Source organism: Coregonus lavaretus, assembly GCF_964263955.1.
Source record: "Coregonus lavaretus genome assembly, chromosome: 6".
Taxonomy (NCBI): Eukaryota; Metazoa; Chordata; class Actinopteri; order Salmoniformes; family Salmonidae; genus Coregonus; species Coregonus lavaretus.
Genome location: NC_139993.1, coordinates 33,889,464 through 33,913,307, shown reverse-complemented (window position 1 = coordinate 33,913,307; position 23,844 = coordinate 33,889,464). Strand labels below are relative to the sequence as shown.

Below are 23,844 nucleotides of genomic sequence, written 5' to 3'. Positions count from 1 at the left end.
TGATGTGAGCCATGACCAGGGCGCCAATGGCGTTGAATGCATAGGGAAGACCAGGGCTAAATGTAACAAGGGTCAGATGTAACAGGTAGGCCTACATTATATCAAAGATGATCTATTATATTGACAAGATAGTTGAGTGACCGCTCTAACAATGGGTCAGGAGGTGAGATCAAGTGGGACCATTCTAGCCAATGATGGTGCATTTCCACATAACACGTTGGGGGCGATGAAACAACGGAGCCCCATTCATTTTCAATGGAGGGAAGTGAAGTGAAGTGGGCGGGGGGACCGTTGGGCGATTCGAGCATGGGCGAGGATGTGGGACCAAAGTTGGGGAAAGCCATAGATAATGATAGATAAAGCATCCGTATATAGTTCCCATTATGGCATCTGTGAGCACACGGGCAGCGCCATTGAGGCAATCTCCATTTTGAAGTAGTCCATTTTCTTTTTCAGGATTGGCTGATCCCTCCTGATGACCCGGTTGGACATGACTCAAACAGGGTCACCAGGAGGGATCAGCCAATGAAGTTGGAAATCTCACCCAGTTGACTACATTAAAATGGTGGAGGCCCATGCTAAAGCAGCTTTTTGGCCGCAAGAGGCCTCTATTATTCTCTATGGGGAAAGATTAACTTTTTGCAAATACTCCGGGACATTGCGGCGCTATTGACCAATCTAAGCTCATTATATCTTCCAGCCCCTACTGGATTGGCTGTTAAATCCTAGCACTACCTAGCCTGCTTTCTAGCTTGCTAGCACCCACATGAGGGCGAACCCAGAGAGGAAGAAGCGAAGTGAGAGGTTTGACTCTAGCCAAAATCTGTCCAAAATAAGCCCAATGCGTTTCTATGGGCTTATTTTCGACCTAAGCTTGTCACCTGCCGTCCCGACTTTTTCACCTGCCGTCCCGACTTTGGGACAACAACTCCCATTGTGAGGGCGGAGACATGAGCATATTGTCATTATATACAGATCTCTGGCGAAGCTACCGTGGCTTTCCAAATTATCGTGTTATGTGGAAATTGGGCATGATTAGAGGGCAGATATGCGCGTGAACAACAGGCCAAAATGCCACGTACGTCAACTTTTATCAGTGCATTCTAACAACCAAACCATTATGAAACTTTTATTTGAACAAATAAGTCTCACGAAGCAAATTAGCAATTAATTTTTTTGTTGATCAAAAATCGACACTCTCATTGACCTCCATACAAAAATGTCTCACTTTGTGGTATTATTTTTCGTGGACAGATTTTGGGCGGAGTAAACCCTCTTCCTCTCTAATTATATTCACAGTACATGATCCTTAGTTGGCTGAGTGCCAGTGGAACGTTTTATTTGGGACATTCAAGTCCTCAATGTTGGTATAATGAGCAACAAGATAGCCTAATGTTTAGACTTTAGAGTTAAGTGATCTCGCTAATGATGAGCCCAATGGGGTAAATGCAGATGGGCAACCCTCAGCCTATTTATTTATAGCTACTATGCTGAATCAGGTGGGCTACATCCGGTGATAATGCTTATTGTTAAATAGCACACCTGCCTGATAATATGGACCAATATGTTATATTGAGCTCATTTCTGGAAGGGGAAATTATATTGTAGATGTATGTGCGCGCCCCCGAACTAGGGACCCCCCACCTCCCAATCGAACACACACACACACACACACACACACACACACACACACACACACACACACACACACACACACACACACACACACACACACACACACACACACACACACGATCTAATTTAGCCACCGTGCTCAGTGTGTAACCATACATGTAGGCAGCCACCCAGAGTCAGTAGGGAGCTGTGTGTCAGGAGTGGAGACCACTTGGGAGCTGGTGATTGAATAGCACACCATCACTGGCTCAGAGGTCGAGGGGAGAGAGGGAGGAAGTGAGAGAGAGAGTCTCTACGATGTAGACTATAGTATTAGCAGAGGTGACGATGTACAATGTCACATACTTTTTTGGAGATACAGTAGTGTGTCAGCGTTATGTGTGAAGCACCTTGTCAAGGTCGGCTTGCTAGGGGAGAGGTAGAGGATGCCAAAAACTGTACTCCAACCTGGCTCTGTCCAACCCTCTACCCTTCTCTCCGTACCTATGCCTATCCACTACAGGTGTTTTTGCTCTGTTCATCAATCTCTCACTATCTACTTCTCTGTCCTCTGACTGTGCTCCAAATTACCTCCCTTCCCACTGAATGGGCCTGTCATTAGGGCCATTGTGCAGGGGTTTGTGGGAATGGTCTGGTAATGGCCTGGTGTCATGTTGTACTGTACCTCTGATTTGAAACCCGATCCAGCTGTCCAGGAGATGTGATTTATATCATTCATGAGAGGCCATTTGATTCCACGTGACGTTTTCTTTCATTGAGCAAACAAACTGCTGAAACAGTGCACTGATATATGAATGTGACATTTGCAATATCAATGTTTACAAGAGTGTATTCATTACGGTTAATGCTCTTCTAATACCACTGTAATCATCCACTAAATGAGTGTAATCAAGCAGTGTAACACTCACTACAGCAGCTGGGAAATGTCAGAATGTAATTGTTACTTATTGACCCTAGTCTAACAAAGGGAGTTTGCAGGGTTTTAAAGTTCTCTGTCGTGGATATGGTCTATTAAAGTTCTTGGTCAAGCATTAACCATATCATTTTAAGCCCCATAACAATCATAAATAATGGATACAACATTATGTTAATGTTGGTCAGTGGTAATAATGGTAATGTTGACTATTGTGTTTTCTTGTGCTTTCAGCTTGTGTGAAGGGAGGAAGTTGTGAAGTCACGCGAAGGACAAGCAGTTACTGTTCGGTTACAGACCCGGAGTAAGGCTTGGCTCAGTACCCCAGAGCGAACCAAGCCTTCTTTCAGAGGATCCTCTTCTTCAACACAGTAATACCCTACCAGTGACTGGTCAAATCCATTCACACACAGACAGACACAGAACTTTTCGCACTTATGTCCTCGCTTTTGAAAGAAAGGAGTTTTCAAACCTATAACTACACACTCTATAGGAAGACTGCAGTGTGAAAGTGTTTTCTTGTTAGACCCCCACACGGCTATAGACAGAGGCCCACTCATTGTCCCTTCCCTGGAGAAAAAGGCTTATTTAGCATCTAACGCTAGCACGACGTGCTGCGCGTTGCTTTCACATTCAGCACCATTGATCCACTGACCACACTGTGATCTCATTAGCATTCTAGCCTCTTATTTTTTAACACACACACACAGGCAACCCTCCGAATGACACATTGTTTTCACAAAGATTATTGGTCCTGTTGACCATGAGGCACATGCTGCTGTCAGCTCGTTCAATCACCATCCACTAAAGACAACACCTGGGTATGAGGGTCCCATCTACACACCATTAGCCCACACTGAGAGAACTGGAGAGTACTACTGCACTACCCTGTTGCCCTGTGTTGTACTGCAATGTTTATTCACTCTGGCAGGTGCTAGTGTCATGTCCTATCTGTCCAGGAGGCTGTCCGTGTGAGTGGATACGACAGGGCTATGATAAACACTTGCTGTTGTCGTCTTCTACTGCCTACGGGTCGGTCACTGTGAGGGGAAGAGGTCCTGGGTCTGATCATACTGTTTTTGTCTATCACCCTGTCAGAAAGGATCAAGACCAAATCTCTTTTGAAGTAGACACTTCATCTCAAAGAGACTAACCTGGATAAACAAAGGCTGAATAGAATACATCAGTCTGTCCATCCACTGTGGCCCACCTCTTGCCCACTCCCCCCACCATCCAGTCTGTGTGTAAGTTCTGCCGCCAGGCTGCTTGGAGAATGAACGATGTCACCACCCTGGACTATGAGCTGCTGCTATCCCCCGGGCCCTCCCTCCCTGGGGCCCCCAGCAGCCCTCCTCTGGTGGGGGGCGACGCGGAGCAGAGGACGGCCTTTGCCTTTGTGGGGCTCCTCATGCTCTTCCTGGTCTTCCTGCTGGTGCGCTGCTTCCGCATCCTGCTGGACCCCTACAGCCGCATGCCATCCTCCTCCTGGACCGAACACAAGGAGGGCGTAGAGAGGGGGCAGTTTGACTACGCCCTGGTCTAGACCTGGGTCGTGTTCATTAGGCACCAAACGGAAGAAAGGGGACTGAAACAGGGAGGGACTACCCAAACTTGTCCAATAAGAAAATGTTGTTTTCGTTTTCCGTTGCACAACGTTTCGCTACGGTGTGCCCTAATGAAAACGACCCTGGTAGGGTCTAAAGGGGGCAGTTTGACTGGCCCTGCTGTAGAAACAGAGACCACAGTTGTGAAGACCGGCTCCCTCAACACCCAGACCAAGACCTTTGATTACCTGCTGGTGCAGAGATGGAGGAAAAGGGGACTCAAGACCCACACCAAAACCAGACCACCAGACTACTTGAGACCCAGACTGTAACCAAGACAAGACCATTTGAGACCCAGACTTCTTGCAACTCTGAGCCAGAGGTAGAAAGGGGTTGTACTGCAATGCTAGCTTTAACCCTATGCTGCATTGCCCTCAGAAGACTTCCTCCTCCTGTTCTAGTCCCTGTAGATTTGCTAAAATGCAGGGGAGCACTGACAAAGCCATTACAAACATAATGGGATTATAAACAAAGATCTCTCTAGATCTGGGTTTCCCAAACTTAGTCCTGGGGACCCCAAGGGGTGCACGTTTTGGTTTTTGCCCTAGCACTACACAGCTGATTCAAATAATCAACTAATCATCAAGCTTTCATTATTTGAATCCATTATGTAGTTCTAAGGCAAATAACTAAACGTGCACCCCTTGGGGTCCCCAGGACCGAGTTTGGGAAACACTGCTCTAGATGAACCGTATAGTCTATATCATAGTAGCTGGCAATATTTACATCACACCTGTTTCTGCACCTCCAGTTTATGATTTGTTAAAGTATATTTGACAGTCATGACCTTATTTAATATTGATTGTCCTCTGACAAATGATCAATTTTAGCTATATATTACAACTGTTTACAGATGCAGCCGCCCCTTTAAGAAACCAGACTGGTGATTTGTCTACAAATAAACATTATTAGTGTGTTTTGTGTTGGTATAACTGAAACAAAGCCATATCTATAGTATCTACATTTATATCTACATGTTGTTTGGTTGCCCTGTTAGCTTTAACCACCCTGCCAAGCTTGGTGAAAACATGTACTCTACAACTGCGACTTTTAGAAAGACCAGAAATTCTGACTCAAGTTTCCTTTTGCTAATGTTCTCTCAGATTTGTAGCGCTCTCAATCTTGTCTTTTGACTGATTCTTGAGCTAGCCTAGCTTCACATTGTAACGTGAAATGTGAATGCTTCCATATATGAAGCACCGCAATTTTTCAACTAACCTCTACACCGCATGAGGAGGTTCCTCGCTATCTTATCTGCCGCACATCTCGCATTTCCCAACATCTTTGCCGGAACTAGTCTATGCGCGTCACACAGTGCGACCAACACAAAGATCTACACACATGCAAGAAAAAAATTATATTTTTGGGGAACTCAGTAGTGGTCTCAACTTACTGTTGAGTTAGAATAGTAGAAAACACAAGGTCCAATTTCTAAACCTGGTTGTGCATCAGTAATTTTACTCTTGTTATATGTCACTCACTGACAGTCACTCAATAAGCCCATGTCAGTAAAACATTTTTAGATTGATAAATTAGTCTAGTTAGTCTAGCTAGCTATCTTATCATGGCTGAATTACCGTGCCTAGGGACCCTGACCTCCAGGGGGGCCCCATTGATTGTGTGAGTCACTCTCACTCAGATATCATATTAACATGGCAAAATGTGTAGAATTGCAGGGAATTAGCTTTAAAACTGCAAACATTTCTCCCCACCCCATGGCAAAATGTGTAGAATTGCAGGAAATTAGCTATAAAACTAAGAACAAAAATCTGTAAAGCAATCTTATGTTTACCTATTGTTAATAAAATAATTGTTCTGCTAACAGGATCTGTACATAATAAATTATAGTTTTTAATCCCAGTGCTGAGTTAATGTGTAGCGGCTAATTGTATAGGTGAATGAAGCTACAGCAACCAATGTGATAATGTCTGGGGTCATTTTTGCTGTTCTCCAAATAGCATTTTAGAGTTTTTAAATTCTATAGAAATGCAGTAAATGAGCTTCAACTTTCTTAAACCCAGAGCAGGCAGCTTTGCTTGCGTTTAAGATTTGTAAGTAGATATCTTTCATAACTGCTTTGTATTTGCGACGCAGGGTTTAATTTTGTGAAATAAAATGGAGTTTTCTTCTATTTGTGTTTCCAGTGTGGGAGTAAATGTTTGGAGTGGGTAGATTACTCTTCCTGTAAAATCAATAAAGCATTTCACCACATTACTCCACTTTAATCACTTTAACGAAGCACTAATGGGACATTCACAGGGCTGGAAAATGAAACTCCAAGACAATCCTTTAAAAATATAACCCACAATACTTTTATTGCCATTTATGTCACTGACAAAAGTTTACAAAATGATGAGAATCCCTCATTTGATAGATGTACCCAATTGATGATACATCTTGGATGGATGGATTTGTCCCAGCATATAAGAGTTTAGAAAATTGTAAAAGACAGGTTTGTGAGGGATGTTCAGTTTTGCCCCAGATAGAGGTATGGTATAGCTTAATGGTTTTCATTGAAACCATCAGCTGGTTTCTACACCCCCCTGAACACCTCTGAAGAACTAACGTTTGAGTTCTTTACTCCCTCAAATTCAAATCAGAATTGACCGATCGGGCGTTGATAACAGTGAAGTTCAAGGTTGCCACTGAAGCTGAGATACAGTATGCACACGCACATTCTTTCCTTAACATAGTGGCAAATAAAATAACAAACAGATTAAAAAATATTAAAAGTATACAAAGTTCCCATGTTAAATGTTTATGCATAAATATAGCCCAGGCTGTGGGAACAATGCAGTAACCTTGCATGTTCAGAGAGCAAAATCATAGTTGAGCACCAGAGATAGGTTGCCAGTGTGATAGAGTGAGATAAATGGCCACCTTGAGTTTGCATTGATCCTATAGCTTGTTACAGTGTCAACTTCACAATACTGAGACATACTGTAGAGTGAGAATGTTACTATGGCGTTTTGGTCTCTGACACTCAATTTATCATGGTCCCAGATCTGTTTGTGCCGTCTTGCCAACACCTATGGTCGTTGCACAAACTCATCTAGGACTAGGCTGCTGGAAATCCGCACCCACTAACCGACAGCATTATGAGCTCAGAGACTACAGTATGAGCTGAGTAGGACAATGATAGGTAAACAGTGGTACTTAATAAAGGCCATGTTCTAATCTACTGCATGATCACAAAATGGATGCCACTTTAGGATTCGATCTTTTCTTTTTTTCTGAGCAAAACAAAGTCACCAGCACTTTAAGGACTTCAATCTTGGGTTTACAATAAGAATTTGGTTAGGACAGCCTTGACGCTTTTAAAAAACAACATCAAAAACATCTACATTTCACTTAAAAATATACAATTTAATTTTCAAGAAGCAAGTTCGATAATATTGGTTCTCAGCATTTAGACATTACAAAAGACAGACAAACACAAAACAAAAATAAACCTAGTAAAAATGTCACTTTTCGCAATCAAGATTCAAGACCGCAATCTTTTTTTGTACAGAGTAAGAGATGTAATTATTTAGCACCTTTTTCTCATTGAGAAAAAAAAACGAAGTATGATCTGATGGATGCTTGTTTTCAGTAAGGTTCGGTGTTCACCTATGTGTGTATTGTATATGTGAGTGTGTGCATTTATGTGTTCTGTAAAAATCCCAAACGTTAACTGTCTGTTTGTAGTAGTGTTGTCATGTACCATTGAGGTTGTAACAGTATGTTTCGTCTCCAGCTATGTTTCTCTATGGGCTGCAGATGGTTCAGCCGTCCAAGAGTTCTCACTGCCAGTCAGAATGTAAACTCTCAGAAAAGCTGAATCCCTCAGGACCTGTTTGCTGCGTTTCAAAGCAAATCTCCCTGATTAAATTCAATAAGCAGTTTCAGTGCATGATAATAAAACTGCAGCACCACTAGTACAATGTCCTGGCAGCCTATTGGAGAGAGGACCTAAGGCTCGATGTAGACATTGCCCCTAACCACAGAGCTAGGATCAGATTACCCTACCCCAATCCTAACCTTAACTGTTAAGGATAATAAAACAAGATCTGAACCTGGAACAGTGATTAGGGGTGACTTTTACCTCCTCTGTCTGAGACACTGGACATGGTTCATGCTGAGGGACAGTGTGGCCCTCTCCTGGCCAGAGGAGGCATTACAACAGCGCTAATGTATGGTGAGTGGAGGAGATGAGTGAGAAGAATTGAGGTAACAGAACACGGGCCGGCAGCACACTGCATCACACCAGAGGGTCCCTGCTTACCACTGCTTTACATGAAAACATGATTATAAACAGTATAAAGCTGGTGTTTTACTCCTAGAGTTGATACTATGCATGATGACCAACTCTCCATTACATTAGTGTTAAACCTGACGTTGCGTAAATGTTGCAGTCCTTCTTGTGAACATTTTTTGAACACTACAATACATTAACAGACACATTAGAATACTGAGTAGGATGAAGCATGACCTCTAACCCCAATGTTGTGATTTCACAGAGATTACAGACAGGTGAGGGACTGCTTGGACCACCATTCACCAACACATACCCCTATTTCTCTCCAAGCAAATCAGTGGTTCTTACATTTCCACTTCACCATAAGAAGATTGTCCTACACAAACTCAACTCAACAGTAAAATACTTATTCCTTTCTACTTTATAACACTTTCTTTACCATTTCAAACAATTTCAGCTTTTTGTGCATCTCCTTCCATTTCCACTTCTCCCAGTGCTTCATGGATTCGAAGGCATGAATCAATTCTCGTCAGCCATTTTGTGTGTAAAATCTAAAATGGCAGGGGTTTGTGGTCCAAACACTGCATACCTTTCTGTAATCTCCTCCACTCGTTCTCCAAGTGGAATAGGAGGGGTGGGTCAGGGAAAAAATAAAATAAAGAACCTTGACAATTAAAAAGTGGTGGTTGGGCTGGTTGACTCAGTCTTTCAAAGCCCCCTACCCCGATTGGTTGGGGATGGTCCTGGGGTTAAGGTCAAGGGGTCATTATAAAGTCAGTCCAGGGGCTGAAAGGGAAGAATGGAGGGAGCCTAGGGAGGATTGGAGTGCTTGCAGCTCAGTGCAGGTGGATGTGCAGCTTGATGCGTAGGGCGTCTCCTATCTCTCCCAGCAGATAGTCGCTGTCGTGTTCATCCTCCAGCTGTCGGAGGCGCCACGGCCCGAACAAGGGCAGGCTGGCGATCTCCAGGCGGTAGGAGCCGGGGGGAGGCGGCTTCCTGCCCAACCTCAGCACGCTCTTCCCGTCGCGGCGCTCCAGCAGGCGGAAGTGCTCGCCCTGGTTGCCGTGGGTGATGACATAGCGCACGTGGTGCTCCAGGGGTTCCAGGGCAGGCAGCAGCTCCAGCAGGGGCTCCTTGTTGTGCAGTGAGGCCAGGCTCAGGTTCATGGGGATGGACTCCTGGATGTCCACGCTGGCCATGCTCACCTCCTAGAGAGATGGAGAGGAGAGGGTCAGCACATAGCAACATAAAAAAAAACATACAAATACACACAACTAGTACACGTTTATAACCTGTAGATTTAAGAATGAGTGAGAGACCACAAAAGTGCAGAGAAAGAAAGAGGAGAGAGAGTAGCAACAGTACCTTAAGGTCGTTGTCCCCAGCAGCGTGACGTCTGTGTCGGCCCTTCTTGCCGACGTCTCCGTTGATCTTACATTCGTAGCAGGCCTCTGGAGACAGACTGTCCTCATCGTCTCCCTCTGAGCTATACTGGTCCTGGAAGCCCTGACCCGTTATACAATGACTGGGGAGTCAACAGAGAGATACAGATGTCAGGACATTGTACTCGCATTTAGAACTCACAGTACAACTCACATTTATAAACCGGGTGGTTCGAGCCCTGAATGCCACGGGTATGACAAAAAAGTCATTTTTACACTGTTCTAATTACATTGGTAACCAGTTTATAATAGCAATAAGGCACCTCAGGGGTTTGTGGTATATGGCCAATATACCACGGCTAAGGGCTGTATCCAGACACTCTGTGTTGCGTCGTACTTAAGAACAGCCCTTAGCCGTGGTATATTGGCCATATACCACACCCCCTCGGGCCTTATTGCTTAACTATAACACAGCGAGATACTCTTTCTTGTGGAGAAAATAAGTGTGACCGTTGGTACAGTGCTGTGTTGTATGAGGGTGTGGTTCCCAGTGGTTTCAAATACATTTTTGTGCTGTGACCAACCTAAAGCTTTTGAAGTCTTTCTGAAAAAAAAAAAAAATACACATCTTGACCCAATAAGTGAAACCAATGCTTGTAACCAAGAGCCATTAACCCATAAGAAATCAGCAACAACCCATCAGTGGGTACATTTTAAAATTTTTGTCATTTAGCAGACACGCTTACCCCTGACACCATTTGGGAAACCCTGGGTTAAGTCAGTCAGTGTAAGGCTAAGTCTCCCATCCACTCACCCCTGTCCAGCCCTGTAGTATCCTCCAGGACAGCCACACAGGTATCCTCCGTCTGTGTTGGAGCAGCCGAAGCTGCAGGGGTTACTGCCCATGGAACACTCATTAACATCCTGGCAGCCGCTCCCTCCCTGCTCAAAGTCAAAGCCGGACGGACACACACACTTAAAGCTACCCAGGGTGTTGTAGCAGGAGGCCGAGCCACACACAGACGCACCCGAACACTCGTTCTCATCTACAGGGAGGAGAGAGGGACACACAGAGGGGTCAAAAATGAGTAAAAGACCAACCAAAACACATTGTGCACATGGTATCAGATTTTGTTACATCTTTCATATTTCATTCTCATTGATGCGGATACTTGGTAAGTTAGGTCCTGAATCTTCATTGAGGATATGACACAAATAGAGCACAGCTCCTATGTCTCAATACTGGGCAGTGACGTATCTTGTGGCTGTATGCAACCACTTGAAGGAAAACAGGTTTAAGTAAGTGACTGGTCTTGTGACTGGTGTGTGTCTGTCCCACTCACCTACACACTGGTTCCACTGGTAGTGTTGTACATAGCCCTGAGGACAGCCACAGCGGAACCCTCCCATCATGTTCTGACAGCCGTGCTGACAGCGATGGTTACTACCACACTCATCCACATCTGACGGAGAAGTCACAGACATGGGAGGTTAGACATTCCAAAATGCATTTTTGGGCAAAAACTAGCAAGTGTAGGTGTGTGCGCTTATGACGGGGGAGTGGTGTGTGTCTGTATGCGTGCGTGTGTTGGGTCCTTGCCTTCACACTCCAGGCCAGTTGTGTCCAGAGAGAAGCCTTTCCCACAGTCACAGTTGAAGCTGCCGGGGGTGTTGACACAGGAGGCTCTGGAGCCACATACACTGCTCTGCCCATTACACTCATTGTTGTCTAAGAGAGATGAAGATATACATTCATTAGATTTCATTCAAAACCATTCAACTACCAGTTTTCTACCAGAGTTCTTTAACTTTTCAAGGTGGTAGAATTGTCCTAAACAAAGTGTATCTCGTTCATGGCCACTCACCGATACAGGCGGTCTGGTGCTGGGTGAAGCCTGCAGGACACTTGCAGGTGAACCCTCCGATGGTGTTGACACACAGGAACTGACAGTTATGCTGCTTAGTAGAACACTCATCCAGATCTGTAGTAGAGGGGTAGAAATATGGATTTGTTAATAAACTGTGAAAAAAGCATGTATACTGTATGTAGTTGTGTGAAAGTACCAGTTAGCATATTAGACAATTAAGATCGAATGATCATGAGAAAATGGGAACTCATATGTTTCAGTATTTATTGGACTGGTATTGAAGGCATCTGACCAGGAGCAGGGTCCACTCACCTTTGCAGGTCTTTCCGTCAGGCTGCATGGTGTATCCTCTGGGGCAGGAGCACAGGTAGCTGCCCTCTGTGTTCTTACACAGGAAGTTACAGGGCTTGGGAGACGCGGAACACTCATCCATATCTAAAACACAACAGACAGTGGTGAGTAATAAGGTCAGAAAGAGGGCAATTTCTACCCCGGGCCAGGATGGTTTGGTCCAAGGCCCAGTAAGAGAAAGACAGAGACGGGTCATACCAACGCAGGAGGTGCCGGTGAAGTCGGTGGTATAACCCACGTTGCAGTGGCAACGGAACGATCCGATGGTGTTGATGCACTGGCCGTTCTTACACAGGTCTGGCATCACCGTGCACTCATTGATGTCTGCAACAACAGCAGGCAGGGATGTTAGATACACACACACACACACACACACACACACCCCTCAACCCTCTCTCATCCTCATCTCCTTCCACATTCCTTTACCATTTACTCTCACCCTCCCTCAACCCCTTTCTCACACCCTCTCCTCTATCTAACCTCTGCCGTCGGTGGTGTACCCGGGTCCCAGTGGGCACATCCTCTTGTACTGCACGGTGCCAGGCAGCGGGCAGAGCTCACACTGGGGTCCCCAGCCGCGCCCGAGGTTGCAGCAGCACTCAGATTTGGTGACACTGTTCCTGTTGGTGGAGCCCTGCTGGCACATAGTTTGGAGCACCTCGGTGAAACAGAAGCCCTGTCGGTTATCTGTAGGGGTGGAGGGAGTGAGAGAAAGACAGGGGGAGATGAGTCAGCAATATACAGGAGCTGCATATCAAGTATGTGTGTCAAAGGAGTGATAGAGTCTTTCATGCTTTTGTTTTGATGTGGTTGCATTGACATTGCATGGATGGATTGTGCACCCTTCTGCAGAATCCTTTGTCGTGACATGCTCACCGATACACTCTGTTCCAGTGGAGCTGGACTGGAAGCCCTCGTTGCACACACAGCGGTAGCTTCCCACTGTGTTCTCACAGCGCCCGTTCTTACAGATGCCAGGCTTCGCGCGACACTCATTCAGGTCTGCCAGGGGGAGGAGGATGAAAGAAAGAGGAGAGGAGTAGGGGGCGAAGGAGAAGATGAGAGTTTAGAACAGTGTGACATAAAATGGAATCACTTTCAAGAAGTGATTTCTCTCCTGTAGTGTGTGTATATTTGTGTGTGTGTCTGTGTGTGTGTGTGTGTATTAGTGATTGAGAGAGTGTGTGTGTGTGACTCACCCATGCAGCCATCTCCGTCAGGTCTGCGCTGCATGCCAAGGGGGCAGATACACATGAAGGTGCCAATCAGGTTCTTACAGGACATGCCTTTGGACTCACAGTCATCCAAACCCTCAGAACACTCATCCTGGTCTGGTGAGAGAGAGAGAGCGAGCGAGAGAGCGAGAGAGAGAGTGCGAGAGGGAGGGAGGGAGAGAGAAAGAGATGGAGAGCGAGCGAGAGTGGGGAGGAGAGGAGAGGAAATGTTTAAAGAAAAATAGACAATGATGTCTAGGCTACTGATCCATTTTAACAATAAGAAGCGGGAAAAAACACATTACAAAAAAATATTATACCGTAACGTACAGTATGTTCATGAAACAAGTTCACTGTAAAACTACCATCTCTAAAGCATGACCATATAAAACCAGCCAGGTGAATTTACGATGATAGAGTAACTTGACTTTAACACAGCTGTATAATAGCTACCCCACAGGGGTTTACATATGACTGCTGATAAAGGGAGAGACAGAAAGTCCTGAGCAAGAAAGAGAGAGATGGAGAAAGAGGGGAGAGAAAGAGATAGAGAGAAAAGGCTCCTGTGGAGGGAGAGAGACAGAGAGAGAGACAGAGAGAGAGACAGACTCCTGTGTGGAGGTAGATTATGGTGTGTCCCTTCACCTCTGCACATGCGGTGGTCGTCTCGCAGCACGTAACCCGAGGGACACATACACTCGTAGGAACCAAAGGTGTTGACACAACGGAAGGCACACAGCAGGGGGTTTAGAGAACACTCGTTGATATCTGAAGAGAGAGAGAGACAGAGGGAGTGAGCAAGAATGAGAGAGAGAGAGAGAGAGAGAGAGAGAGAGAGAGAGAGAGAGAGAGAGAGATGAGTACATGAGCATTCTATCATACAAGAATAATTGTACAATCTGATGGTATATCATCATAAGCATTTGTAATTTTCCAGGTGTAGGTGAAAGGTCAAAGGTGAGTGTTTGTATGATGTTACATACCTTCACAGGTCATCATGGAGCCAGGTTCGAAGCCTTCATGACAGGAGCACTCAAAGCCTCCCACCACATTAGTACAGGTCCCGTTACCACAGGGGTTTCCTATAGAGCACTCATCAGTGTCTGGGGAGGGAGAGGAGGGAGGAGGGGAGATGGGGAGATGGGGGAAGGGTGGTCATGTAAATGAATTTGTCCTCAGGTATGTTGACTTCTGACAAGAATGTAATCTTAAAGGAAAGTAAATGTCATCATCATCATTATCAACACCAATAGGGGTCAGGGGTCAGCTCACCAACACAGTTGACCCCGGTGTAGTCCAGGTTGTAGCCGAAGGGACACTCGCAGCGGAACGATCCGTCCGTGTTGATACAGATACCGTTCACACAGACGCCTGGGTTGTCCAGACACTCGTTCATATCTACAGAAAGACAGATAAGGACAGTTTATTGACATTTTTGACATCGGGTCATAAAAGAGCTGATTCAGTTGAGGGGGTCGGTATGTCTGGGGGTGGCCCAGCCGTGTCACTTATCACTCACCCTCACGGGCGTCCCCAAGTCCAGGCGTGGATCCATGGCCGTAGGGACACAGGCTTTTAAAGGACGCTGGAGACACAAGGAGATGTTAAGAAGTTAAATCTACACACACTGACAGGACAGGATCCACTAGGCTTAGCTCTCATCAACTGGCTTGTGTTAAGGAATACATTATTATAACTACAATGAATGGAAAAGTACTGACAGTGAGGTGTGTGTGTGGAACGTGCGTGTCATACGTGTGACTCACCCTCGCTCTCGCGTGGGCACAGCTCGCAGGGGTCTCCCCAGCCCTCGCCTGGCATCTTGCTGCAGCAGCACTTGGCCTTGGTGGTGTTGAAGGCTTTGGGCACAGAACACTTGCCTGACTCAAAGCGGGTGAAACAGAAGCTCTCTCTTGTGTCTGTCATACAGAGGGGGTTGGAAAAACCACAGTCAGGTGGATAGTAGACAATAGACTACCACTAGTGGGTCTGAGACAGTATTCAAAAGGTTCTCACTATTTGGCCATACTAGAAAGGACAGAAGTGCTGTGATTTCTAACACATCTGATACTTGGCCATTTAGTGACTACTGTAACGTACAGTTCTCTCTCTCTCACCCAAACAGCGGCGCCCATTGTCAGACAGGACGAAGCCATTCTGGCAGATACACTGGAAGCTTCCTGGGGTGTTGGTACACGTGCCAAACTGGCAGATATTGGGCTCCACCTCACACTCGTTGATATCTGGAAGAGAAAGAGAGAGAGGGAGAGAAGGAAAGAGGGATGAGAGGGGATTACATCATTGCAAACTCCAAGGCCAGATGGGGTATGGATGTCACCCCATCAGCGTACAAGGCTATAAGGCTGTTACACAGTGTGTGTGTGTGTGTGTGTGTATTGGGCCAGATAAAAGGGTCACTGCAGGTCATTGACACTCTGATGTGTAGGTGTGGGCGTGTGTTGGCTCTATCTGTGTGAGCAAGTGGGATTCTGAATGTACAGAAGTAATGAAGTAATGTTCTCTGTGGTAGTTATCCAGTGTGTGTGTGTACGAACTTGCGTCAAAGTTAATGGTCTCTTTCACCTCCAATAGTTAATCGAGTATTGGAGTGTGTGTGTGCCTGGTGTGTTAGACTCCTACCTATACACTGGTCGTTCTGCACCTCATATCCAGGTGGGCAGATACAGCGGAAGGATCCGTCCAGGTTCTGACAGGTTCCAGGAGAGCATGTCCCAGGAAGACTCACACACTCATTGATATCTGAGGAAGAACAGTGTGTGATTATACAGTACGCCTCAATGAAAACACACTATACACCCCAAGACATACATCAAATACTTTCAAATACTTGGTTTAGCTTGGAGTTTGCACTTTTGGGACCATTCCATTGGTTCCATTGTACCAGGCAAACTAAATCAAGCATTAATAAAATATTTAAAAGTATTTGACAAATGTATTTGACCCAGGTCTAGAGTTGCTAGGGTGTTGACGTTACTTACCGACACAGTTTTTTCCGTCGGGGGTGAGTTCGTAGCCATCCTGACAGAGACACTGGAAGGATCCCAAGCTGTTGATACACTGGCCGTTCCTACACACCTGACCCACCAATGCACTGCACTCATCAATGTCTGGAGGGGGACAGGGAAGTGGAGAGAGTTAATAAGATTATCTAATTATTCAAAATATGCTACTCGAAAGTATCCCTTTTAACATTTAGACAGAATTACTCCTTAAATATCTTCATAGTATTCTTTTCCATGTTGATATACTTTGGGATGTCATACGTACCCATGCAGTCATTGTTGTGCGTGAGCTCGAAGCCAGGGAAGCAGAGACAGTTGTAGGAGCCCACTGTGTTCTTACAGGTTCCGTTCCCACATGGTTGTCTGTCACACTCATCAATATCTGAGACGGAGCGAGACCAGGGGGTGAGACTGAGGTGAGATGATTGAAACCAAACTATAGAATGTCTACCGTGTCTGCTATGGTAAGTCTATAGAGTTTACCGGGACTGTTTACTTACCCATGCACATGGTCTGGTCGGCTGTGGCCTTGAAGCCGTTGTGGCAGAGGCAGCGGTAGCTGCCCTGGGTGTCGATACACTCTCCGTGGCTACACACGTTAGGGATCTCCTGGCACTCGTTGCGGTCTACACACACAGGGAGAGAAGATGCAGAGTTTTTAGTTTATTTGTAACAAATTATCTAACTAGGAAGTTCCATCAAGATCAATAATATACACTGAGTATACAAAACATTAAGGACACCTGCTCTTCCATGACATAGACTGACCAGGTGAAAGCTATGATCCCTTATTGATGTCACTTGTTAAATCCACTTAAAAAATGTATATAGATGAAAGGGAGGAGACGGGTTACAGAATAATTTTAAAGCCTTGAGACAATTGAGACATGGATTGTGTATGTGTGCCATACAGGGGGTGAATGGGCAAGACAAAAGATTGAAGTGCCTTTGAACTGTGTATGGTAGTAGGTGCCAGTCGCACCGGTTTGTGTCAAGAACTCAACAGTTTCCCGTGTGTATCAAGAATTGTTCACCACCCAAAGGACATCCAGCCAAGTTGACACAACTGTGGGAAGCATTGGAGTCAACATGGGCCAGCATCCCTATGGAATGCTTTTGACACCTTGTAGAGTCCGATGAATTGAAGTTGTTCTGAGGGCAAAAGGGGTGCAACTCAATATTAGGAAGGTGTTCCTAATGCTTGGTATACTCAGTGTATTTTCCAATAGAGATCTGGCCAAGAAGGCAGCTCCAGCATTAACTAATAGACTAGGAGATAGGGGAGATGAAATACATTAATATTGATCATCTCAGTGTGTTTTCCCATTGACTAATAAACCATTTAACTCTCAAAACAATTATCTCTCAACAGGGAATCTCACTGTAGTACATCCCCATTGTTCTGAGATGGTAAATCCCTGCTGCCCCTGGGCATAGAGTTGGGACTCACCCACGCAGGCTCCGCTGGGGGACAGCTTGAAGCCTGGTGAGCACTCGCAGCGGTAGCTCCCTGGGATGTTGATACAGTTGGCGTTGCGTTGGCACAGGTTGTCTCCGCTGTTACACTCGTCAATATCTGGAGGGAAGAAAAACAAGAGCGGGCAGCGATCATTAGTCACAGTGGTCATAACTGTCTAGTAAAAGCCCAGTGTGAGGTAATGCAGAGGCTGAGGAGGGCCAAACAGAACAGTGCCAGGCTGGCTAGGGTGATTTAAGTCCCCTGGACTGGCAGAACTTGGCACTAGGCTCCTACAGGGCCAGTATACTCTGCTGTCTGTCTTTACAAGCAAGGATAATTCATGTGGGAGAGAGAGGGCAGCATTAACTTTACTGATTGTTAAGTGGTGAGTGTGTGGATGTGTGTGTGTGTGTGTGTTTTGTGTGCGGGTACATTTGGTTTGAGGGCCACAGAGTGTGTACGTATGTGTATATCATTTTCTTTATGAGAAGGTAAATGGTGATGATTGTGTGTGTGTGTGTGTGAGAATGTGTGTGTGTCTGAGCCTTACCTTCACAGATGAGCAGTATATTGTTGTAGCTGAAGCCCATGGGACATTCACAGCGGAAGCTTCCTATCTGGTTGATACACACTCCGTTGGCACATATACCCGGGATCTCTCGACACTCATCAATATCTACAGAACAATACAGCAACATCATGCTCTGTTAGAAGTCATTCACTCACAAAGCTACTCCATTTTTCTTATTTATTATTCTATAATAGCACCATATACCATATAATAATATAATGATTATAGTATCTATCTGTTTTGGCAGTTCAGCAGTCTCTGTTCTGAACAAGCAGAAGGCCAGAATGACCTATTTGACCTTTGACCTAATGAGGACCTTACCGATGGGCTTGCCCGTGTGGATGTCTATGATGAACCCAGGAGCCTGGTTCCCACACAGTAACTGGTACTCCGCTGTGGAGAGGATAAAACAACTGAGTGAACTTATGCACCAAGAACATACAGTATTCAGAGGCTGTCATGAAAGTGTCGGAGGTAGTGTGTGTCTATGAGTGTCTCTATGGAGTGTGTGTATGCTAGTGTGTGTGAGTGTCTTATGTTCCAACTCACAGGTGGCAGGGGTAGGGCAGGCTTCACAGGGCTTGTTCCAGGCCTTGCCCACGTTGTAGGCACAGCAGCACATCTTCTTGGTCATGTTGAAAGACAGCTCGTTCTCACACGTGTCGTTGAAGTTGCGGTAACACACGCTCTTCCTCATGTCTGTAATGTCAGCAGAGACAGGGTTGAGAATGACTCACCATAAATACACAACTCTTTATAATCCATTATCATTTGTAAACCATTACTACACTGTTTGTATATTTATTCACAAACACAAACACAAGCTGGTTGAGAGAATGCCAAGAGTGTGCAAAGCTGTCATCAAGGCAAAGGGTGACTACTTTGAAGAATCTCAAATCTAAAATGCATTTTGATTTGTTTAACACTTTTTTGGTTACTACATGATTCCATATGTGTTATTTCATAGTTTTGATGTCTTCACTATTATTCTATAAAAACCCTTTTGACTGATACTGTATATATATGTATGTATGTATGCATGTGTGTGTACCACCCGGTGTGGTCTGACTCACCCATGCAGTTGTTTCCTCCGTTGACCTGCATGTACTCAGGAGGACACACGCAGGTGTAGTTCCCCAAGGTGTTGTAGCAGGTACCAGGACCACAGATTCCAATGTGGGCTGTGCACTCATCAATATCTACACACACGGACAGAGAATACACATGGTTACACACAGTACTGCCTTTCATTATCTTATTACATTTTGGGCTTTAGGCGGTCATCAATGATCAAGTGAATCAGATGGATACTGGGAAAGTCTGGAGAATGACCTCATTTGACCCCTCTGTGACCTTTTCCCTCTTACCCTCGCAGATGCGTGTCTCCTCGTTGAGGTAGTAGCCTGCGGGGCACTCGCACTGGAAGCTGCCGAAGGTGTTGACACAGTTACCACCCTGGCACAGGCCTGGCAGCTCCTGGCACTCATCAATGTCTGGTGGGGTAGTGGGAGAGAGAGTCCGGTTTAGTTTGTTGGGACACTAAATCATACAACGGAAAAATAAGATAAGGACGAATAGTGTTACCTTCCAGGATGACAGTGATGGGGTTAGGTCTGAAGCCCTCTCCTCCGGGACACAGTGTCTTGTACTCCGCTACAGACAAAAAAAGACCCCAAAAGATCAAACTAGTACCACATTTTCCTCAAAAACATATGTGAAATTGGGCAAGATTAGCTCATCTAAATGTTTTGTTCTTCTTCAAAAAGAACAGGTCTGTCATGATTTGGTTCGACCAAGCTTTATTGTACATACTGGAGTTGATGGGTGGGCAGAGTTCACAGGGGTTTCCCCAGGCTCCTCCCAGGGAGCAGCAGCAGGAGGCGCGGGTGACGCCCACGCCAATCTCAGCGCTGCAGGAGATGCCACCGTCGCCACGCGCCAACGTGTCCAGGAAACAGTTGCCCACTCGTGTGTCTGAGATGAGGGAAAGGCATTATTGTTACACACCCATCAACACTTGCTGCCACTCATTCATTGGCTGAGGTGTCTTCATCTCCATGGCTACCAGACATTAGCATTGCGCTGATGCCAGGTGTCCAGTACTCACCCACACAGCCCACTCCAGTAGGATTGAGCTCGAAGTCCGGAGGGCAGTTACACAGGTAGCTTCCTGGTGTGTTCACACACAAGCCGTTGATGCAGTTCACAGGGTCCGCACACTCGTTAATGTCTGGAACACATACAAACACACACTTTATGACCAACATTAAATAACACACATAGAGCCACACACAAATGCTTTAACAACACACATCCACTCTATGAAAGCTATGCTCTTCGACTGTGAGAGGACTGGTGAAAGCAGAAACAGCCTTGCTAAAGTCACAGACTTGCTGCGGCTGCACATGACAGATTGAGTGGTACAACGAGGGAATAGAAAGTCAAAATTGATGGCGAAATATGAGGGTTGCCAGATTGGATTGGTAGTGAAGTGTGGTAGAGGGTGTGTGTTGCTCACCAGTGCAGTTTCCTCCGCTGCGGTCCAGCTCGTAGCCGTCGTCACACACACACCGGAACATCCCCGGTAGGTTCTGACACGTTCCAAACACACAGATGTTCTGGAAGTTACATTCGTCGATATCTACAGAGAGGGAGAGAAGGATATGGTCAGTATCTATGGGCAGAACGATGGTGTATGTGTGTGTGTGTGTGTATGTGTTATTCTTACCCTGGCAGGCCTTGCTGTCCTCAGTAGGGGTGAAGCCCATCTCACACTCGCAGCGGTAGCCCCCCGGAGCGTTCAGACACTGGCCGTTCTCACACAAGTTGACGTTGTCAGCACACTCATCCATATCTGAACAGGAGAAGCCGTCCCCGTTGAAGCCCTCCTTGCAGGCACAGCGGTAGGAGCCGGGGGTGTTGACACAGTCTGCGTTGAGGTTGCAGTTGTGCTCCTCAGTGGAACACTCATCCAGGTCTACAGGGAGAGAGGAGGGTCAAACATAATCAGTTCACTTAGTGTCCATAGATGAGGGAGCCATGTAATAACAATTCAATAACCTATTCTGAGAAGTACTGTAGAGATCAACTACTGTAGTTGTCACAACTCCTGTTCATAGAGAGCTAAAGAATGTATGGCTCAGTTGGTAGAGCATGGTGCTTGCAACGCCAAGATTGTGGGTTCAATACCCAGGACCATCCATACGTAAAAATATATGCACGCATGACTGTAAGTTGCTTTGGATAAAAGCGTCTGCTAAAGTACATCTTTTTAATTTAACAGGCTTTTTTTCCAGCCCAGCACTAGTATACTCACCCACACACTTGATGCCGTCTCCCACCCAGCCGTCACGACAGCGACACTTGAAGCTTCCGGGGACGTTGACGCAGGCAGCATGCATGTCACAGTTATGGGCTCCAATCTCACACTCATCAATATCTAGAAAGAAAAAAAACAGGAGAGAGATGAATTTAGGACAAGACATAAAATGTGAGTGCCTCTCTCATTCTGTCTGTACTCTGGTTTAGACCTTGCATTATCCATGGAAGTTAAAAATGACCAAAGCTTTATGACATCATCATAACTAAGATAGCGTTTTACAGTAAATGGCCTTACTGTTACTACCAGTGTGTGTGTAGCCCATGGTGCTGTGTGTCTGTATGGTGTCTCTGTGTGTGTGTGTGTGTGTGTGTGTGTACACTGTACCTGTGCAGCCGGTGGAGCCCTTCTTGACAAAGTACCCCAGCTGACAGTGACAGATGAAGGATCCCTTGGTGTTCTCACAGTCCCCGTGCAGACAGATGTTAGGGTTCAGCTCACACTCATTCACATCTGGACACACAGGAACACACACAGAGGAACATGAGTTAACTGGTCTTGGAGAGGGGACAGAGGAGTAAAATGTATGTCTAACAGGTAAGGGTAAAATTAGAGGGCTGGGGGAGCGAGCGAGCGAGCGAGCGAGAGAGAGAGAGAGAGAGAGAGAGAGAGAGAGAGAGAGAGAGAGAGAGAGAGAGAGAGAGAGAGAGAGAGAGAGAGAGAGAGAGAGAGAGAGAGAGAGAGAGAGTGAGCAGGAGAAGGGAACAGGGTGTATGTCTCACCAATACAGGTCCTCATATCCATGGAGGCCATGAATCCATCATAGCAGAGACAGCGGTACTCTCCAGGGATGTTGGTGCACTGGCCTCCGTCACAGATGTCAGGGGTGTCCTCACACTCATCAATGTCTGGACAGGGGAGAGAACAAGTGTCAATGTGTGTCTATACACTATACTATGTGTACATGTCCAGTACGTGTGTGTACTGCGTTACTGTGTGACGCACCAGCGCAGGTCCTGAGGTCGGGCATGAGCGCGTAGCCCTCACTACAGCTGCACTCGTAGCTGCCCTCGGAGTTGGTACAGTGTGTGTCACAGCCTCCGTTCATGATGGTACACTCATCAATATCTGCAATCAGACGGGTTACAGGTGAGTATAGACACTGAAAAGTTTCTGATGTGACAAAATGCTTAGAAATGGTCAACAACCATAGTCTGTTGTATGTAGACGTTCCACACGTATGGCAGGTATTTCCGTACACTGAAGTATGGTACTAACATCCACAAGACAAATGATGACAATGATCACTCACCCACACAGCCCTGTCTGTCTGGTGTAACCTGGTAGCCCGTGTCACAGGAGCACTGGTAGTTCCCCACCATGTTGACACAGTGGCCGTTCTTACACAGGTTGTCACTCAGCTGGCACTCGTTCACATCTGGAAACACAGAGAAGACGTCAGTTAGAGTCAGCTTAAATCAAAGGAATTAGCTACCACAGAAGACAACATAATGTAGGAGAGAATACCTTTAGTGACTTTTATGGCGGTTACGGTTTGGTTAACTGGAAAATGTATTCCAGATCAAATCACATTTTATTTGCCACATGCGCCGAATACAATCGGTGTAGACCTTACAGTGAAATGCTTACTTACAAGCCCTTAACCAACAATCCAGTTTTAAGAAAAATAAGTGTTAGGTAAAAAATAGATAAGTAAAAAAATTAAAATACAAACATAATTAAAGAGCAGCAGTAAAATAAAATAACAGTAGTGAGGCTATATACAGGGGGTGCTGGTACAGAGTCAATGTGCGGGGGCACTGGTTAGTTGAGGTAATTGAGGTAATATGTACATGTGGGTAGAGTTAAAGTGACTATGCATAGATGACTTGAGGATGATGTAAAAACGCCAAAACAGTGATCTAAAGTGTCTCATATTCCAGGTGATGTATAGGGTGTGTGTGTGTGTGTGTGTGTGTGTGTGTGTGTGTGTGTGTGCATACTATGCACTGTGCAGTGATATACTGTATGACTACCTTCGCAGGAGGAACCGTCGGGGCTCAGCTGGTGTCCGGGAGGACATTCACACTCGTAACTCCCCTCTGTGTTCAGACAGGCGCCTCCTCGACACAGCAGTGGGTTCCTCTCACACTCATCAATATCTGCAGGGGAGAGAGGGAGAGATGGAGGGAGAGAGAGGAAGAAAGAGGGAGAGAGAGAAGGAGAAAGATATAGGAGAGAGAGGGAGAGAGAGAGAGAGAGAGGAAG

General features: G+C 45.8%; 2 protein-coding genes across 3 annotated transcripts in view; one reads left to right on the top strand and one right to left on the bottom strand.

Annotated features, from left to right (window-relative positions):
* The first annotated feature begins 3,753 nt into the window (after window positions 1-3,753).
* Window positions 3,754-4,622, top strand: LOC311130770 (cortexin-1-like). The gene has a single exon (XM_084163564.1). The coding sequence runs from the start codon at window positions 3,822-3,824 to the stop codon at window positions 4,089-4,091; it is 270 nt and encodes an 89-aa protein (XP_084019690.1). The 5' UTR covers window positions 3,754-3,821; the 3' UTR covers window positions 4,092-4,622.
* A 1,740-nt stretch (window positions 4,623-6,362) lies between these two features.
* fbn2b (fibrillin 2b) overlaps window positions 6,363-23,844 on the bottom strand; it is a gene marked incomplete at its 5' end in the record, with an annotated part of 66,587 nt that continues 49,105 nt past the window's right edge. For both annotated transcript variants that reach the window (XM_084163039.1, XM_084163040.1), the window contains 38 exons: window positions 6,363-9,597; window positions 9,755-9,914; window positions 10,586-10,817; window positions 11,115-11,234; window positions 11,372-11,500; window positions 11,637-11,753; window positions 11,952-12,074; window positions 12,189-12,314; window positions 12,471-12,677; window positions 12,867-12,992; window positions 13,190-13,321; window positions 13,850-13,972; window positions 14,188-14,307; window positions 14,477-14,602; window positions 14,724-14,789; window positions 14,971-15,123; window positions 15,322-15,447; window positions 15,845-15,964; window positions 16,204-16,332; window positions 16,493-16,609; window positions 16,728-16,853; window positions 17,678-17,803; window positions 18,237-18,362; window positions 18,579-18,650; window positions 18,807-18,956; window positions 19,331-19,456; window positions 19,625-19,750; window positions 19,842-19,910; window positions 20,070-20,231; window positions 20,365-20,487; window positions 20,776-20,898; window positions 20,986-21,234; window positions 21,574-21,696; window positions 21,964-22,089; window positions 22,359-22,484; window positions 22,582-22,704; window positions 22,889-23,014; window positions 23,613-23,738. In XM_084163039.1, coding sequence (XP_084019165.1) covers window positions 9,226-9,597; window positions 9,755-9,914; window positions 10,586-10,817; window positions 11,115-11,234; window positions 11,372-11,500; window positions 11,637-11,753; window positions 11,952-12,074; window positions 12,189-12,314; window positions 12,471-12,677; window positions 12,867-12,992; window positions 13,190-13,321; window positions 13,850-13,972; window positions 14,188-14,307; window positions 14,477-14,602; window positions 14,724-14,789; window positions 14,971-15,123; window positions 15,322-15,447; window positions 15,845-15,964; window positions 16,204-16,332; window positions 16,493-16,609; window positions 16,728-16,853; window positions 17,678-17,803; window positions 18,237-18,362; window positions 18,579-18,650; window positions 18,807-18,956; window positions 19,331-19,456; window positions 19,625-19,750; window positions 19,842-19,910; window positions 20,070-20,231; window positions 20,365-20,487; window positions 20,776-20,898; window positions 20,986-21,234; window positions 21,574-21,696; window positions 21,964-22,089; window positions 22,359-22,484; window positions 22,582-22,704; window positions 22,889-23,014; window positions 23,613-23,738 — 5,252 coding nt within the window. In that variant the 3' untranslated portion in view covers window positions 6,363-9,225. The remainder of the gene's footprint in view (window positions 9,598-9,754; window positions 9,915-10,585; window positions 10,818-11,114; window positions 11,235-11,371; window positions 11,501-11,636; window positions 11,754-11,951; window positions 12,075-12,188; window positions 12,315-12,470; window positions 12,678-12,866; window positions 12,993-13,189; window positions 13,322-13,849; window positions 13,973-14,187; window positions 14,308-14,476; window positions 14,603-14,723; window positions 14,790-14,970; window positions 15,124-15,321; window positions 15,448-15,844; window positions 15,965-16,203; window positions 16,333-16,492; window positions 16,610-16,727; window positions 16,854-17,677; window positions 17,804-18,236; window positions 18,363-18,578; window positions 18,651-18,806; window positions 18,957-19,330; window positions 19,457-19,624; window positions 19,751-19,841; window positions 19,911-20,069; window positions 20,232-20,364; window positions 20,488-20,775; window positions 20,899-20,985; window positions 21,235-21,573; window positions 21,697-21,963; window positions 22,090-22,358; window positions 22,485-22,581; window positions 22,705-22,888; window positions 23,015-23,612; window positions 23,739-23,844) is intronic.

What these genes read in the sequence shown, in the direction of transcription:
- LOC311130770 (XM_084163564.1), top strand. Translation starts at nt 3,822, where the DNA reads ATGAACGATGTCACCACCCTGGACTATGAGCTGCTGCTATCCCCCGGG.